The sequence below is a fragment of the Protopterus annectens genome, chromosome 6.part1 (assembly GCF_019279795.1).
Source record: "Protopterus annectens isolate FY-2018-M chromosome 6.part1, PAN1.0, whole genome shotgun sequence".
Lineage (NCBI taxonomy): Eukaryota > Metazoa > Chordata > Ceratodontiformes > Protopteridae > Protopterus > Protopterus annectens.
This window is the reverse complement of record NC_056738.1, coordinates 425,548,691-425,563,051: the sequence shown is the minus strand read 5'-3', so window position 1 is coordinate 425,563,051 and position 14,361 is coordinate 425,548,691. Positions and strand designations below refer to the sequence as shown.

At 42.3% G+C, this 14,361-nt stretch overlaps 1 protein-coding gene across 1 annotated transcript in view; it reads left to right on the top strand.

Moving 5' to 3' along the window:
• Positions 1 to 1,209: 1,209 nt before the first annotated feature.
• Positions 1,210 to 14,361, top strand: part of LOC122805308 (latent-transforming growth factor beta-binding protein 1-like) — a 129,934-nt gene continuing 116,782 nt past the window's right edge. Inside the window, exon 1 of the mRNA XM_044075396.1 lies at positions 1,210 to 1,340. Coding sequence (XP_043931331.1) covers positions 1,235 to 1,340 — 106 coding nt within the window. The 5' untranslated portion in view covers positions 1,210 to 1,234. The remainder of the gene's footprint in view (positions 1,341 to 14,361) is intronic.

Below are 14,361 nucleotides of genomic sequence, written 5' to 3'. Positions count from 1 at the left end.
TAGATAAAAAAAATGTCTGAGCTCCAGGTCCTATCGATGAAGCCTCCTTATATTGTTTTCCATAAAGACAAAGTGTCTCTACAGATTAACCTTTCCTTTCTTCAGAAGGTAGCATCTGAAAATAACACTGACCAGTCTATACAATTGCCAGTGTTCTTTCCATAATTTACAAATAAGGGAGAATACGTGGCTCATTCCTAAGTGGTTCATTCCTTACCAATGGGTCCTGTCCCATTGGTAAGGAAGAATGAAAAGAACATCCTCACATTTATCAGTTATGTACTCACCATGTGTGTTGTCCATTTTCATTCTTCCTCACCTTCCCTCCCATCCTTCCCTCTTCCATGCCACTCCTGGAAGTACCTGTTAGACTATATTAGAACTATTCAGTTCTGGGGGTTGAGCCCTGCCCTTTCTTCTGAGTAAGTCTGTCTGTGCTATAACATGGGAGATTAGGCAGCAAACTCAGTTTGATGTGTTTGGGATGGAGTAGAGCATTATGGGTAGAGGGAGAAGCTCAAGAGCTGGATCCAAAGTCTAGTGTATTTGACCACGTCAGATCTGAGGATCAGATCTGAACCCATTGGCGAGGAAGAATGAAAGTGGACAAGACAGATACCAAGTTATAGTGAGTACATAACTAATAATTATAACCTTGTTTACTGTTGTATGAAAAGCAACATACATCATGGAATACCTCGTGCCAGAAGCATGTTAAAGTTAGCCATGTTTTTGCAGATCATGCTGATACAGTTTATCTGGGCAATCACTAATCCAGATGTATTAAAAATGTGACTTTTGGTTCCATATGATATTTTTTTCATTCCTTATAATAATAGTAATTGCTAAATGATGTTGAGCAACAACAGCTAACAAATTCTATTTTAACAACAATGTGGACAGCTGTGCTTTCATTTTGAAGCTAACTATTCAGATCACTTCTCACTACAATATTAAATTAACCCGATTTCTCTGTGTTAGAATAGAAATTATGTGAATCTGAGGTGCCTACTTTCTTGTAAATACTGTTTGTTGTTGTTTTAAACTGAAAATATATTTCCAGAAAAGAAAGCAATGATGTTTTTGCTTTATTTTTGTGTGTCCCTATTAAAATTCTGTGGCTTTCCTGAAATTTATTGTAATAAATTAAAGCTTTTTGTCACCTGGCCCTTTTAATTTCTTTGTTGTTTTCACAGACATAAATGAATGTAAGACTGTACCCAGTGTGTGTGGCATGGCAACCTGTAAAAATACAGAAGGATCATTTCTTTGTATCTGCTCACATGAGAAGGAAGAATTTGACCCCATAACTGGAAAATGCAACCATCCTACTCAAACAGGTAATCTTTTTAAATAATAATTAAAAAGTAAATATACTAAATGAGGTAGCATTTAACCTACACTGTCAATTGTTTCCATCATAATTTTCATTCAAGTATTATTTATTTTGTTAGCCAGGGTAGTGGCCCAATCCACAATAATCAGTCCATGATGGACCCATTTAAGCCCATAGTACTTCAGTTACAGAAGACAGTGGAGAAGTTAGCATAGTTCTGGAAAAGCATCAGCTGCAGGACAGTATTTCAATCTGTAAACTCTACTTATATACTGTCCAGCAGCATCAGCAGTAGGGTTTATAGATTGAAATAGTGCAATAAGAAAGGATTCCAGATGAATATACACAGCTAAGCTTAACATTCCTAGTAACATATTGACAGAGCAATGCATGCTGTGAAGAGTTACAGCTTTGAATTTTGTTTTACACCCAGAAGATAAACCCGATATTTATAGCAAAAGGTCAGAGCAGCAAACTTGTTGGTTTGTGGTGAGGTGTGTTAGAGAGTAACATAATGAGAGAGATTGGGGAGAGAGTTAACAGAGAGGTAATAGAGAAACGGTTGTGAAAGTGAAGACTGCGATAATGGCATGAGCTTTATCAGTTGTATAAATGTTTAGTCAGGGCATATAGGTTTCTACTCATATCCTTACTGCTTTAGTGGGTAGGCATTTGTCTCCAGAAATTAAAATCAGAAGAGATACTGCTATGTAGGAGGAGCATGTGGTTATTTTATATGCTGTACTGGACATGTTTGTCAGGGAATGACTGAGAGCATTTGCAGGAAGCTCGGTTATGTAGATGGTGGCTAGATGCTGCTGAATTTTGTATATGAGGATATGTTAATAGAGATCTGTGGGGGAAGGAATCCCATTAATAAGATGTGATGATGGATAAGGCATGGTCAATTGAAAACCGTGAGTTTATAGGCCAGGCTTGAACCTGGGCATTGTTGGTCTATGAGCAAAATTGGCATGAAATGATTCTGGCAATTATTTTATTGTTGAGTTGGGAGGTAAGATCAGGAAAGAGGATTTTATTAACCAGGCTGAGTAGTAGGGGGATGTTCTTCATCTCACATTGCTGCAGTCATAACCTGTGAGTAGTCCGCTGTCCTCGGTCGGCCCGAATACCAAAGAGCTAGGCTGGCGTCGGTCATTGTCGCCCAGAGCTGACGTCAGTACGTAGTAGTACTTAAGCGCATGACCGACGCCATATCCTCAGTCTTTCTTGCCACGTGGTCCAAAGCAGAAGCAGCGTTTGCAAGTGCCGTTCGGCATTCTGAAATTTTCATTTATCGAGTTTCAGACTGAAGACCAAGTTGGGCTAAGTACCCCGTTGGGGAAATTTTTGTCTTTTCTTGCCTCAGTTATCCGGATGTCAGAAAAAGTTAATAATTACATTTCTTGTGGGAAACAGATACCTCATAGGGATTATCATTCTTTCTGTATACCTTGCTTGGGGCCTGAGCACGACATGGTCGGGTGTCGCTTTTGTGCTAGATTTAATAAGCGCACCATTAAATGAAGATTGGACTGTGCCAGGCTTGTTTTCGGTAAACGGTGTAACTATAACATGCCGTCGGATCCTCCGACGCCCGCTACCGCTAAAAAGCGTAAGGATAAATCTTTGAGGTCTAAACCGGATGAGTCGTCCGTTGCGGACCTACGGTTCTACGGAGCCTCCGGTTGAATCTGTGGATCCTGCCGAGGGTTCGGCTGAATCCCAGGGGGAACCTTTACTTTTGCAGGAGTTGGCCTCTCAGGAGTTAGGCCCGGCTGAGGGTGCTTCTCAGGTATCTGTAGTTCCATCTTTACAAAAGGTTATTAGGCCTTCTACTTCAGTGGCTAAAGGCCATGCTAAGGCCAAACCTTGTCTTGTTGGCTCTGGTCATAGTTCTAGCTCTCCAGCCCGTTCCTAAAAAGCATATGTTGAAAATGGCAGAGGACTTGATTACTTTGATCAGGGGTTCTATGCCCCCCCCACAGAAGAGGCCTAGGGTGGAGGCAGATTTAGAGGGAATGGATCATTCTTCAGACTACTCTGATTCCTCAGCTGAAGAAATTCAGGATTTCCCTTCCTATTCAGATTCAGATGCAGAGGACTCCTGTCCTTCTGTTTCTCCTCCAGAGGATTTTTCTTTTTCTGAGACTTTACATTCCATGAGGGAACATTTCAAGTGGGAAGGTCAGGATTTTTCAGTTTCTCGGAAAAGGCTTAGGGAATTTTTGTTTCTGCCACAACATAGGCCCTTGGCTATTCCTCCTGTCTTAGATGTTGTTCAGGATGTTTTTACTGAATCTTCCCTTAATCCTGATTCTTTGCCTCCTGCCCCTGTTAAGCCAGACAGATATTACAGAGTTCCAGAAGCACATAAGTATTTGTACAAGAGTCCTAGAGCTGATCCGGAAACTATTATTCAAGGTCCGAAGGGTGTTAGGGCTTCTGTGGCTAAGAATCCAGTTCCTTTGGATAAAGATTCTAGAGCGTTAGATAGGTGGGGGAAAAAGTGTACACCTCCTCTCTCCTCTCGTTAGCTATGAGGGCTTTGAATTGCCAATTTCATATGCTGAAGTATCAGAACTTTTTGTTAGGCCAATTGAAATCTAAGGTGGATGCTTTATCTGAGGGTATAGAGTGTAAGGAGCTCCAGGAGTTGGTTCATGCATCAGATCAAGTTGGCAAACATTCTTTGCAGTGTGGTTTCGATGCTCTTCAGGCTTCATCCAAGGTTGCATGCTACAGGTTCAGTTATTCGTAGACATGCCTGGCTTAAGGATCAAAATTTGTCAGAGCATGTTAAGGCTCAGATTTTGGATGCTCCTCTTCAATCTGAAGTACTTTTTGGTCCTCCTGTGGAATCAGTTTTGAAAAAGATGGAAGATAAGGCTAAGTCTATTCAGGCGGTCAAGGATTTTATGCAGGTGCAGCCCCCTAAGTTTAGTAGGAATTGGCCTGCTAGAGGATGGTCTTATCCTTCTTCGGATTATCAGTCTAAGGGCAGGTCTAGACGTGGTAGAGGCAGGGCTCACGCTCAGGGTTCTTTCAGACCTAGGACTTGGAGTTCTCTTGCACAGTCTTCTGGTGAGGGCAGGGGTCAGCCCTTTCATAAACAGACCCAATGACCTGTATCTTCAGCTGCCAGACCCTTCTTTACTGGCAGCTCCTCTAGGAGGAAAGTTGGGACTTTTCAAACAAAACTGGCATTTGGTCACCCAGGACAAATGGGTGTTGGATATAATAAATCAAGGTTACAAGTTTTATTTTCACACTTTTCCTCCTTTCAAAGGCATGCCGGATGTGCCTCCTCAGCAAAGGCGGGAGGCTCAGGAGCAAATTTCTTTGCTTTTGCAGATGGGGGCAATTCAGGTGGTCCCTCCGTCAGAAGTAGGCCTAGGATTTTATTCCCGTCTATTCCTAGTGCCAAAGAAAGGAAGCACTTGGAGGCCAATTCTGGATTTGTCCATTCTCAATACCTACCTAGACATTCCAAAGTTCAAGATGTTAACATTACAACAACTTCTGCCTATGCTAGGCAAAGATCACTGGATGGTAACCCTGGATCTCAAAGAGGCCTATCTTCACATCCCTATCAGACCCAGCTGCAGAAGATTCCTGAGATTTCGGGCTGGTACTTCTCATTATCAGTTCTCTGCATTGCCCTTTGGTGTATCTACTGTGCCCAGGGTATTCACAAAAGTTCTGACTCCTGTAATTGCTTTCTTCAGACTGAGAGGAATACAAATTTATCCTTATCTGGACGATTGCCTGATTCTTGCTCAAGACAAAGACAAGTTACTACAACGTCTCCAGTATGTAATGGCAGTTTTAAGGTGCCTAGGGTATTCTGTGAACGAAATAAAGTCCAGTCTAGTGCCCTCTCAGGACATGTGCTTTCTGGGTGTGAGACTGAATACAGCTTCTCAGATGGCATTTCTGACCCCGGACAAACAAAGAACTCTTCATCTATACTTCCAGCAGTTATCAGTAATGTCCAGGCTGACTGCAAGGACAGTCCTTCAAGCCTTGGGGTTCATGGCATCTTGCATTCTAGTACTTCCCAATGCCAAACTGCATATGAGGAAGCTACAATGGTATCTCAAAAGTGTGTGGACTCAACACTGCCACGGTCTGGACACTGTCATTCGGATTATACCTTGCATCCAGAAGGAATTCTTGTGGTGGGCTCAGGAATGTCACCTAAACAGGGGACTCTCTGTGACCCGACCAGAGGCGAGCCAGATCCTAATGACGGATGCCTCGGACTTGGCTTGGGGAGCACACTTCAATGGGAAATGGATACAAGACATGTGGCCTCCCAAACTACTACATTTGCATATCAACATGAAGGAGATGTTAGCAGTCCAATTTGCCTTGATGGCCTTCAAGGACCTACTTCAGCCGGGTGTTGATTCAAACAGACAACACAACAATCATGTGGTACATCAACAAGCAGGAGGGAACCCATTCCTACCCTCTTTGCAGACAAGCAATGATATTGTGGGAGACTGCTCTGAGTTTGCACATCAATCTTCAAGCACGGTTTCTGCCAGGAGCACAGAACTCCCTAGCAGATGTATTGAGCAGACAAATTGTGGATCCCCACGAGTGGAAATTGGACCCTCAGGTATTCAAACAGTTGACCGTGGCTTGGGGAGCTCCAGACATAGATCTGTTCGCTTCTCCACTGAATTTCCAACTGCCAAAATTTTGCACAAAGATGTTCCACCCAAATGCTTGGAAAGTGGATGCTCTATCTTTCAGTTGGAACAACCTTCACGTCTATGCTTTCCCCCCTCTGCCTCTTCTTCCCAAGGTTCTCTTGAAAGTCAGGCGGGACAAGCCTTGCATGATTCTAACAGCACCAGCTTGGCCACGTCAGCATTGGTATCCTCTGCTGCGGTGTTTAATTTAGAAGCCTACTTGGCCTTTGCCACAGATACCTCATTTGTTATCCCAGTCAAACAATCATTTTCTCAATGTCAGGGTGCAGTCCCTGCATCTAACAGCCTGGCGTATTCTGTATTAGAGCCGGTGGGGTCTCAGCTTCCTCAACAGGTTTTAGATGTCATTTTGGAAGCCAGGTGGCCTAGTACTCGAAAAGTTTATGCTGATAAATGGAGGAGATTTTTTCTTTGGAGCACAGCAAAGGGCTTTGATGTTTCAGTACCTAATTTGAGTTTTGCACTACAGTATTTTACTGAATTGCTGGACAAGGGTTTGTCATTCTCTTCTGTGAAGGTTCATGCTGCAGCCATTTCTGCTCACTATGATTGTGACCCTCCTTTATTTTCTCACCCTTTGTTCAAACAATTTCTTAGAGGGGCAAAGAATATAAGACCCCCATGTAGAGCTCCTACTCCTTCCTGGGATCTCAAATTTGTGTTGGAAAAACTTACTTTACCTCCTTTTTAACCTGCAGCTACGTCTGAGTTGAAGTTTTTGTCTTGGAAGACTGCTTTTTTGTTGGCCATTACTTCTGCTAGGAGGGTATCTGAATTGCAGGCACTCATGGCAGTTGAACCTTTTCTGATATTCCATAAGGATAGAGTTTCTTTGCGTACTAACCCTACTTTTATGCCTAAAGTGATTTCTAATGTGGCCTTGAACCAGTCTATTCATTTGCCTACTTTTTATGCTGATCCCCAAAATAAGGGGGAAAAAGTCTTGCATTCTTTGGATATCCACAGGCAGCTACGTTATTATTTGAGCAGAACTAAAGAGTTCAGACAGACTCAACAGTTATTTGTTTCCTTTGCTTTGGGTTCACAAGGGAAAGCTGTTTCAAAGCAGACTATTTCTAAGTGGATTGGTCAATGTATTGCTTTTTGTTATTCTCATCATGGGAAGAATGTTCCTGCTGGGATCAGACCTCATTCTACTAGGGCTACTGCCACATCTACTGCTTTTCTAAGGGGTGTAGCTACTAAGGATATTTTGGAGGCGGCTACTTGGAGTTCAGTGCACACTTTTACTAAGCATTACCATCTCCCTCTTTATTCCAAGTCCAGGGCTGGGTTTGCCACTGCAGTTTTACAGGGCATGTTAGCAGCTCCTAATGCTATTTAGTTTGCCAGCCTCCCTTTTCCTTTGCTTTGGGATTCTACCCACAGGTTATGACTGCAGCAATGTGAGACGAAGAACATAGTACAGTTTTGTACCTACCATAAATGTAGATGTTCGAGGATCTACATTGCTGCAGTCCTATTATCCCTCCCTCCTTCCCCTCTATAGTTTGTGGTTGCTGTGTTTCTTTTTGGGATACTCTTTATTTCCACACTGGTGGTTGTTGGGTGTTTACTATTTTGGCTCTGGCCTTTCATATTTAGGCCTTCTGACATCTGAGGCAAGAAAGACTGAGGATATGGCGTCGGTCATGCGCTTAAGTACTACTACGTACTGACATCAGCTCTGGGCGACAATGACCGACGCCAGCCTAGCTCTTTGGTATTCGGCCGACCAAGGACAGCGGACTACCCACAGGTTATGACTGCAGCAATGTAGATCCTCGAACATCTACATTTATGGTAGGTACAAAACTGTACTTTTCCTGTCTCCTTCCTGGGAAATCATTTGGCACACAGTGGTGTTCTTGTTTCACTGAAATTAGTGTCAATCTGCAGATTTTGCTAAAGCTTTTTATAGGAGATGTAGTCTAGGACAGGTAGGACAGATTCCATTTGTGGTTGAATATACACAGCAAACCTTAAGATTCTTAGTTACATACTGACAGAGCAGTGCATGCTGTGAAGTCATACATTCATTTAGCCTATTATGTTTCTTCTTTTTGGAGTGATGAATTGTGTAATGCAGTGGAGGTAACCGCTACCACTATACTCCTGGTGTGCATTGACATGTTTAGACAAGGGTCAAGGGAAATGTCTGAGTTAATACTAGTAAATGAGGTATGGATTCTATTTAAAAACAAACCATTTGTGGCCTATTATGACATAACGCTCTTGGCTGAAGTTCATTTCTTGGTAAACATTGTTTACCTTTTTTCATGTTTTTACTCAACAAAATGAAATACAGAAAGTCAAGTACAACACAAAAACAGAAACATAACTACAATTTTGTATACACTTGAAAAAATCCACAAACGTCTGAAAGCAAGGAAACCAAAGAACAAGGCAGAAGCCCTCAGGATCTTGTTGCATAATTTGTGGTTAATTGATAGCAGTTGACTTCAATTAACTTTCAGTATTTAACTGCTTGTGTTTGGTTGCCTTTGTATCCTCTGAAGAAGCCACCATATGTGTGTGGCGAAAACGCTGTGATTTTCTGTTTTAATAAATTGCGTTTAGGACTGTGAGGGCTTCTGCCTTGTTCTTTGGTTACAATTTTGTATAGGCTTTATTGAGTATGTGCATGCCAATATATCTGGTGTACCTTGGAGTCAGAAATAACAATTGCTACTGTCCTCTTCAGAAACACTTTCATCTGTTTGGAATATTAGTTTGCTGGTTAGCTCTTCTAACTGAAACATTGTAACTACAATGGCTAGCAGAAAGCTATGCTCAGCTACATAAATTTGAAGATGGCAGTTGCCCTCAACATCAATGGCTTGCATACAACAAAGGGTCATGAGCTTCACTTCTTTGTTCATAGGTTCATAGGTTGGTACTAGGCTATCAGCCCTAGGGCCTATACAAGCCTAGCCATAACAATTCCCTGGCTATTTCTTCCCACATTTACTTTCCTGGACCCCTGTCTAGCAGGGCGACTGACGTGATCCCTGGAGTGAATTTCCTTTCTCCCATCCAATCGTCAAGATTCCTCTTGAAGAGGTCCAAAGAGGCACTCTACTTGACATGTGTGGGCAATCTATTCCAGAGTCTGGGGAGTCTCTGGTTCAGGAACCTATCCCTCCAGCATGTTTTGTTTATTGTGATGACAAGGTTTAGATCCCTGGAGCGTGTATCTCTGAGGGATTGGGATTTCTTTAAGTGTAGCATGTCCAACAGCTCTGGATTTGACATGGCCTTGTATGTTAAGCAGAGATCGCCTCTGAGTAGACGATATGCGACAGAGTATAGCTGGAGTTTTTTAAGGCGGTCAGCGTAGGGCATCTGCTTTAGGCCTGTGATTCTTTTAGTGAGGTATTTCTGAGGCCTTTCCAGTTGTTGCAGATGTCTTGAGAGGTACATACCAAATGGGGCGTTGTATTCTATAATGGGTCTAATGAGGGATGAGTACAGTGGGACAATGACCTCCTTTTTTCTGGATGAAAAGCCCTTCGTGATGAGGTGCGCCACATAGAAGGATTTCCTGACTGTTATGGCGATGTGGTTATCGAAGTTGAGACCACTGTCCACCTGTGTCCCTAAGTCTTTTATCACACTTACTGTGTTTAGTGTACTGCCACCTATATGGTAATTCATGGATACATGTTTTTTCCCAAAGGGGATAACAATACATTTCTTGGCATTGAGCTTGAGCCCATGGCTCTGGCACCAAGCATCTGTTTCTGTAAGGCCCTTTTGTAGAGTATCCACATCATTTGGGGATTCAATAATGGCTCCCAGTTTGCAGTCATCTGCAAACTTTGTTAGCCAGAGTCCCTTAGTGTTGACCTGTACTTCAGAGAAGTAGATGCCAAACAAGAGCGGCCCCAGGACTGAACCCTGAGGTACTCCACTTATCACTTGTCTGGAGCTGGATTTGGAGTCGGCTACTTTTACAGTGTGGGTTCTATCAGTAAGCCATTTAGCAACCCATTGGGTGACATAGGGATTAATGCCCAACTTAGTAAGTTTATCTATGATTCCAGAGTGGGGGATGGTGTCAAAGGCCTTGGCAAGGTCTAGATAGGCTGTGTGGACCACCTTACCCTTGTCCATGGCTTTGGAGACTGATTCAAAGAAGTCAATCAGATTCAGGAGACAAGATCGGCCCTTCACAAACCCAAACTGGGTGGGGTCCAGTTTTTGAAGGTTGCCAATGTCTTTGTTTATAAGTTCCATGATAATACGCTACATGGCCTTGCAGATAAGGCTTGTCAGACTGATGGGACGGTAGTTTCCGGGATCCAAGGTGGATCCCCCCTTGTGGATTGGAATAACTGTAGCTCTGCACCACTCAGTGGGCATGAAACCTGAGGTGAGGCTATGATTAAACATGACACTTAGGTGAGGTGCAAGTTCATATTGTAGTTCATGTAGTACACAGCCCGGGATGTCATCTGGTCCCATGGATGCTGTATTCTTGGCTTTAGAGAGTGCGTTTTGTACCTGTGTGGCCGTTATTACTGGAATTTGGCAATCTTCCGGTATTGAGATGGGCCATTTAGGGGGTGAGAGGGGGGTGAAGTTGGCAGCGAATCGATCTGCCAGGATATTGTCAGTATCAGGAACCAATAAGACTGGTGAACAATCACGGAAAAAGTCAATCTCTGTAATTTCAGGACAAACCAACAGTAGGCATAAATATTCCAAAACGTAAGGCTTTTATTTATGACACAAACAAACGGATAAGCGCTTTCACATACACCATGTATGCTTCTTCAGATCCTAATCCTTGTGGTTTGGCCACTCATTTAAATACTCTACATTCGTTGAATTAATTAAAGTTAATCATCTTAAATATATCCAATAAAATAGTTAACCAATTAAATATTTAAACTAGTAGATTCTGTCACAGTATAGGTTTTTCAGAGTGGGTGGCCAAGTTAAAATAAAATGCAATAATTTCTTTCAGAAACTGATTAGAATTGTAGCGCTGTAAATATCTAAAACATATTGTCAATATCCTTCGGATCAGTATATTTAATGCCATTCTGTTTTAGCTCAGAGCAGATCTGAGCATTGCCATTTAGATTCTTGACATAGTTATAGAATGCTTTATGGTTGTCTTTGGAATCTTTGGCAATTTTATTTTCGTAACTAGCTTTGGAGGATTTTATGAGGCATCTCAGTTTCTTACTGAGGCTAGTAAGGGAGTTTTTTGCATCCTGGGATTTTCCTCTTTTCTGCAAAAGTTTCTTCCTTTTGTTGTAAAGTTTGTTTATGACAGGGGACCACCAGATTGGCTTCCTTTTTTTGGATGAGAGCATTTTGGTTCTATTTGGGATGGCACGATTCATGCATGAGTGCATGTGCTCGTACAGTGCCTTAGTGTATGATTCAGCAGTTGAACTTTCAGTTCCCGTCTGCATGGGTGTCATGAAGTTTGTCACTTCTGACTTGAGTAGCATGAAGTTGGCTTTGGAGAAGTTTTTTATGGTGGTTTCTTTACTGGGGGGTGGGGGTGGGATGTGGATGTTAAGGGTGATTAGCTTATGGTCAGACCTGACTAACGAGGGGGTGACCATAGGTATGGAGCATTGATTTCCCATGTTGGTAATGACCAGGTCTAGGATATTGGAGCCCTGGTGGGACTATGGATTAGTTGATCCAGGGCGTTGGAATTTATGAATTCCAAGAACCATTGCGCAAAGGTGTTGGGACATGAGTAGTTTTCCCAGTTAATGGCAGGGTAGTTAAAATCACCCAGTATTAGGGTGTTTGGTTCTATCTTAATATTTTCCAGTATGTTTAGAAAGGTGTAGTGAGAATTTTGGGGTATGGTGGGGGATCTGTAGCAAGCTACAATTTGGATTGCAGTCTTACCTAGTGTTAGTTGCACTTGGATAATTTCAGACACATTGTGTTGGCCAACTAGCCTGGTGGTGTGAATATCCTTGGTGAATATTGACACTCCTCCACCTTTAGTGTTTCGGTCCTGGTTTGGTGGCGAAAAGTGTGGTAAGAGTTGTAGCCTGGTATTGCAGGGGTGCTCTCTGGAGCCTTGAACCAGGTCTCAGTTACTGCACAGATATCGATGTTCTCCATTTTAGGAGTGCCCCGAGAGTGCATTTTGAGGTTTAGACTTCTAGCATTGAGTAGCATTACCTTCAGATTTTGCACGCTTGTACCTGTTACGGTGGTGGTTTTGTCCTTTGAAGTTTGCCTAAAAAGGCACTATAGGGTGGCAAGAACCTTAGCCAGTAACCTGAATCCCAGGGGCGACAGGTGCAGACCATCTCTGGCAAAGCATCGTGGTCTGTCAATCATGTCATCCCAGGCAGACAGATACTGGATCCCCTTTGAATGACACCATAAGCTTAGCCAATTGTTGAAGTCAATCATTTTATCCTTATATTGTGGTATCATTCTGGGCAAAGGCAGGATGCTACTCAGGGCTAGGGTCATACCTGCCTGGGCCACATGATCCAAGAGCTCTTCCATGTCTCTTTTCATGTAGTCCAGGGAGGTACATCTCAAGTCATTCACTCCAATATGGACAATGACAGAGTCATATTTGTACTTGTTGTGGAGTGACTTGAGTGCATGCGTTATGTGGTGGATCCTGGCACCCGACAGGCAGCTGACAGTAATTTTCTCCTTATTCAACCTGGTGAGAGGGACATCAGTGTGTCGGACTATAGAGTCACCTATGACTAAAGTGTTAGGTACATTGTCTTGCCTTATGGGCTGTTGCTGAGAGGCACACTGGTGTTGTGAACTATGTGACACATTGGTTGTGATTGGTGTTTGTTTGCATTTCAGCTGCAGAGGTCTTTGTTGCTTGGGCAGGTTTCAGTTAAGGGCCTCTGCATATGTGGATTTAGTGTTGCTATATGTGGGTGTTGGTGGTGCGGGTTTAGAAGGGCTATGTGTTGCTTGAGGTGTAGTGTGGGTGTTAACCTTCTCCTCTTGACTGTTTAGTACAATCTTGGGTGGAGAGAGCTTTGCTTCCATTTTGGCTATGTAAGTGCATCTCTCACAGGTTGTAGTGTTGGGTGGTAGGAGGAGAGGGTTTTCTGTGTACATGAGGCAATTGCTGCATTGCCCCATTATGCCCAGATTCACCAGGTGGACAGGAGAAATCACCGGAAGCTGACCCTTGGACATGCCTGGTTTGGGGCTTTTTTTTCCCTTTGTAAAGTATAGGAGCTGTTTCCTTAGCAAGGTACTTTGCAATTATAGGCTTAGTGCCTACTATTAATTTCTCCTTATTAACAAGGAGAGTTGAGTGTTTGTATGAGTTTAAGGCTTCCTAGTGCTTACCAGCAGGTATTAGAGAAAGTGCTAGTCACAGGGATGCTTAAAGGTAAGATTGAAAAGAATGCACTCTGCAGTGTGCACTAGAGAAGTTAGATGTGAAAGTAGGTAACTTGAGTTTTACCTGTTTAAAAAGTTAAGGTTTAGTGGAGAGTTACTATTTTTAAAACAGCAAGATGGATTGAAAGGGGTGGTCACTTTTGTATTTTGGTACTATGAAATACTGTAGGATGGCCAATAAATTTAAATAATTGAAGGGGTGGGATTTCAAAAATGATGATTTTGTGATTACTCACATAAGCCAGTGAAAGTAGAGAGAAATGAGATATATGGTCAGATTAACATAAGAGGCGGGCAACTAGAAAGACAGCGGTATTTAACAAGACAACTTAAATGGGTGAGAGGGTGGGAAAAAATTCTGCCTGACTCAGAACAGAGAGAGCTGTGGTCTCTTTTGAAGTTTTAATATGCTGTTAAAACAGAATGCAAGCAAAACACAAGGTAAAGAAAACAAACTACAGTATTCAAAATATAGAAAGGCAATGCAGTAATACAAAAAATTTAAGCAAACTAACCTTTCCTTCACAGCAAAGTGTGGCAGAGTCTGGATGAGCATTTCTGGTAAAGCTTCTTTACATTCAGTCTGTTTTACAAGTAATTATAAAGGGCAATGAAAAAAAGAAAAAGCCCAGTTCATCTGTCATTTAGCAATATATTCACTTATAACATAGACTGCACATAAATGATGTTTCCATTTAGTAAAGGCTTTTATCATAATTAAAATGCTGCATATTGCTTATGGCTTCTCCGTGGATAATAAATTACAAAATAAAAATAGTTTAGTTCAGGCAAAATCAGTTTCAGTTGTCGGTTAGTGCTTCTGACAGTGCTTGTAAAAGCAGTATAGATGTCTTCTTATTAGCTGCAAATGCTGCATATTGCTTCCTGTGGTCATCTTTTCTAGTCATGTAGAATAAGCTTCAT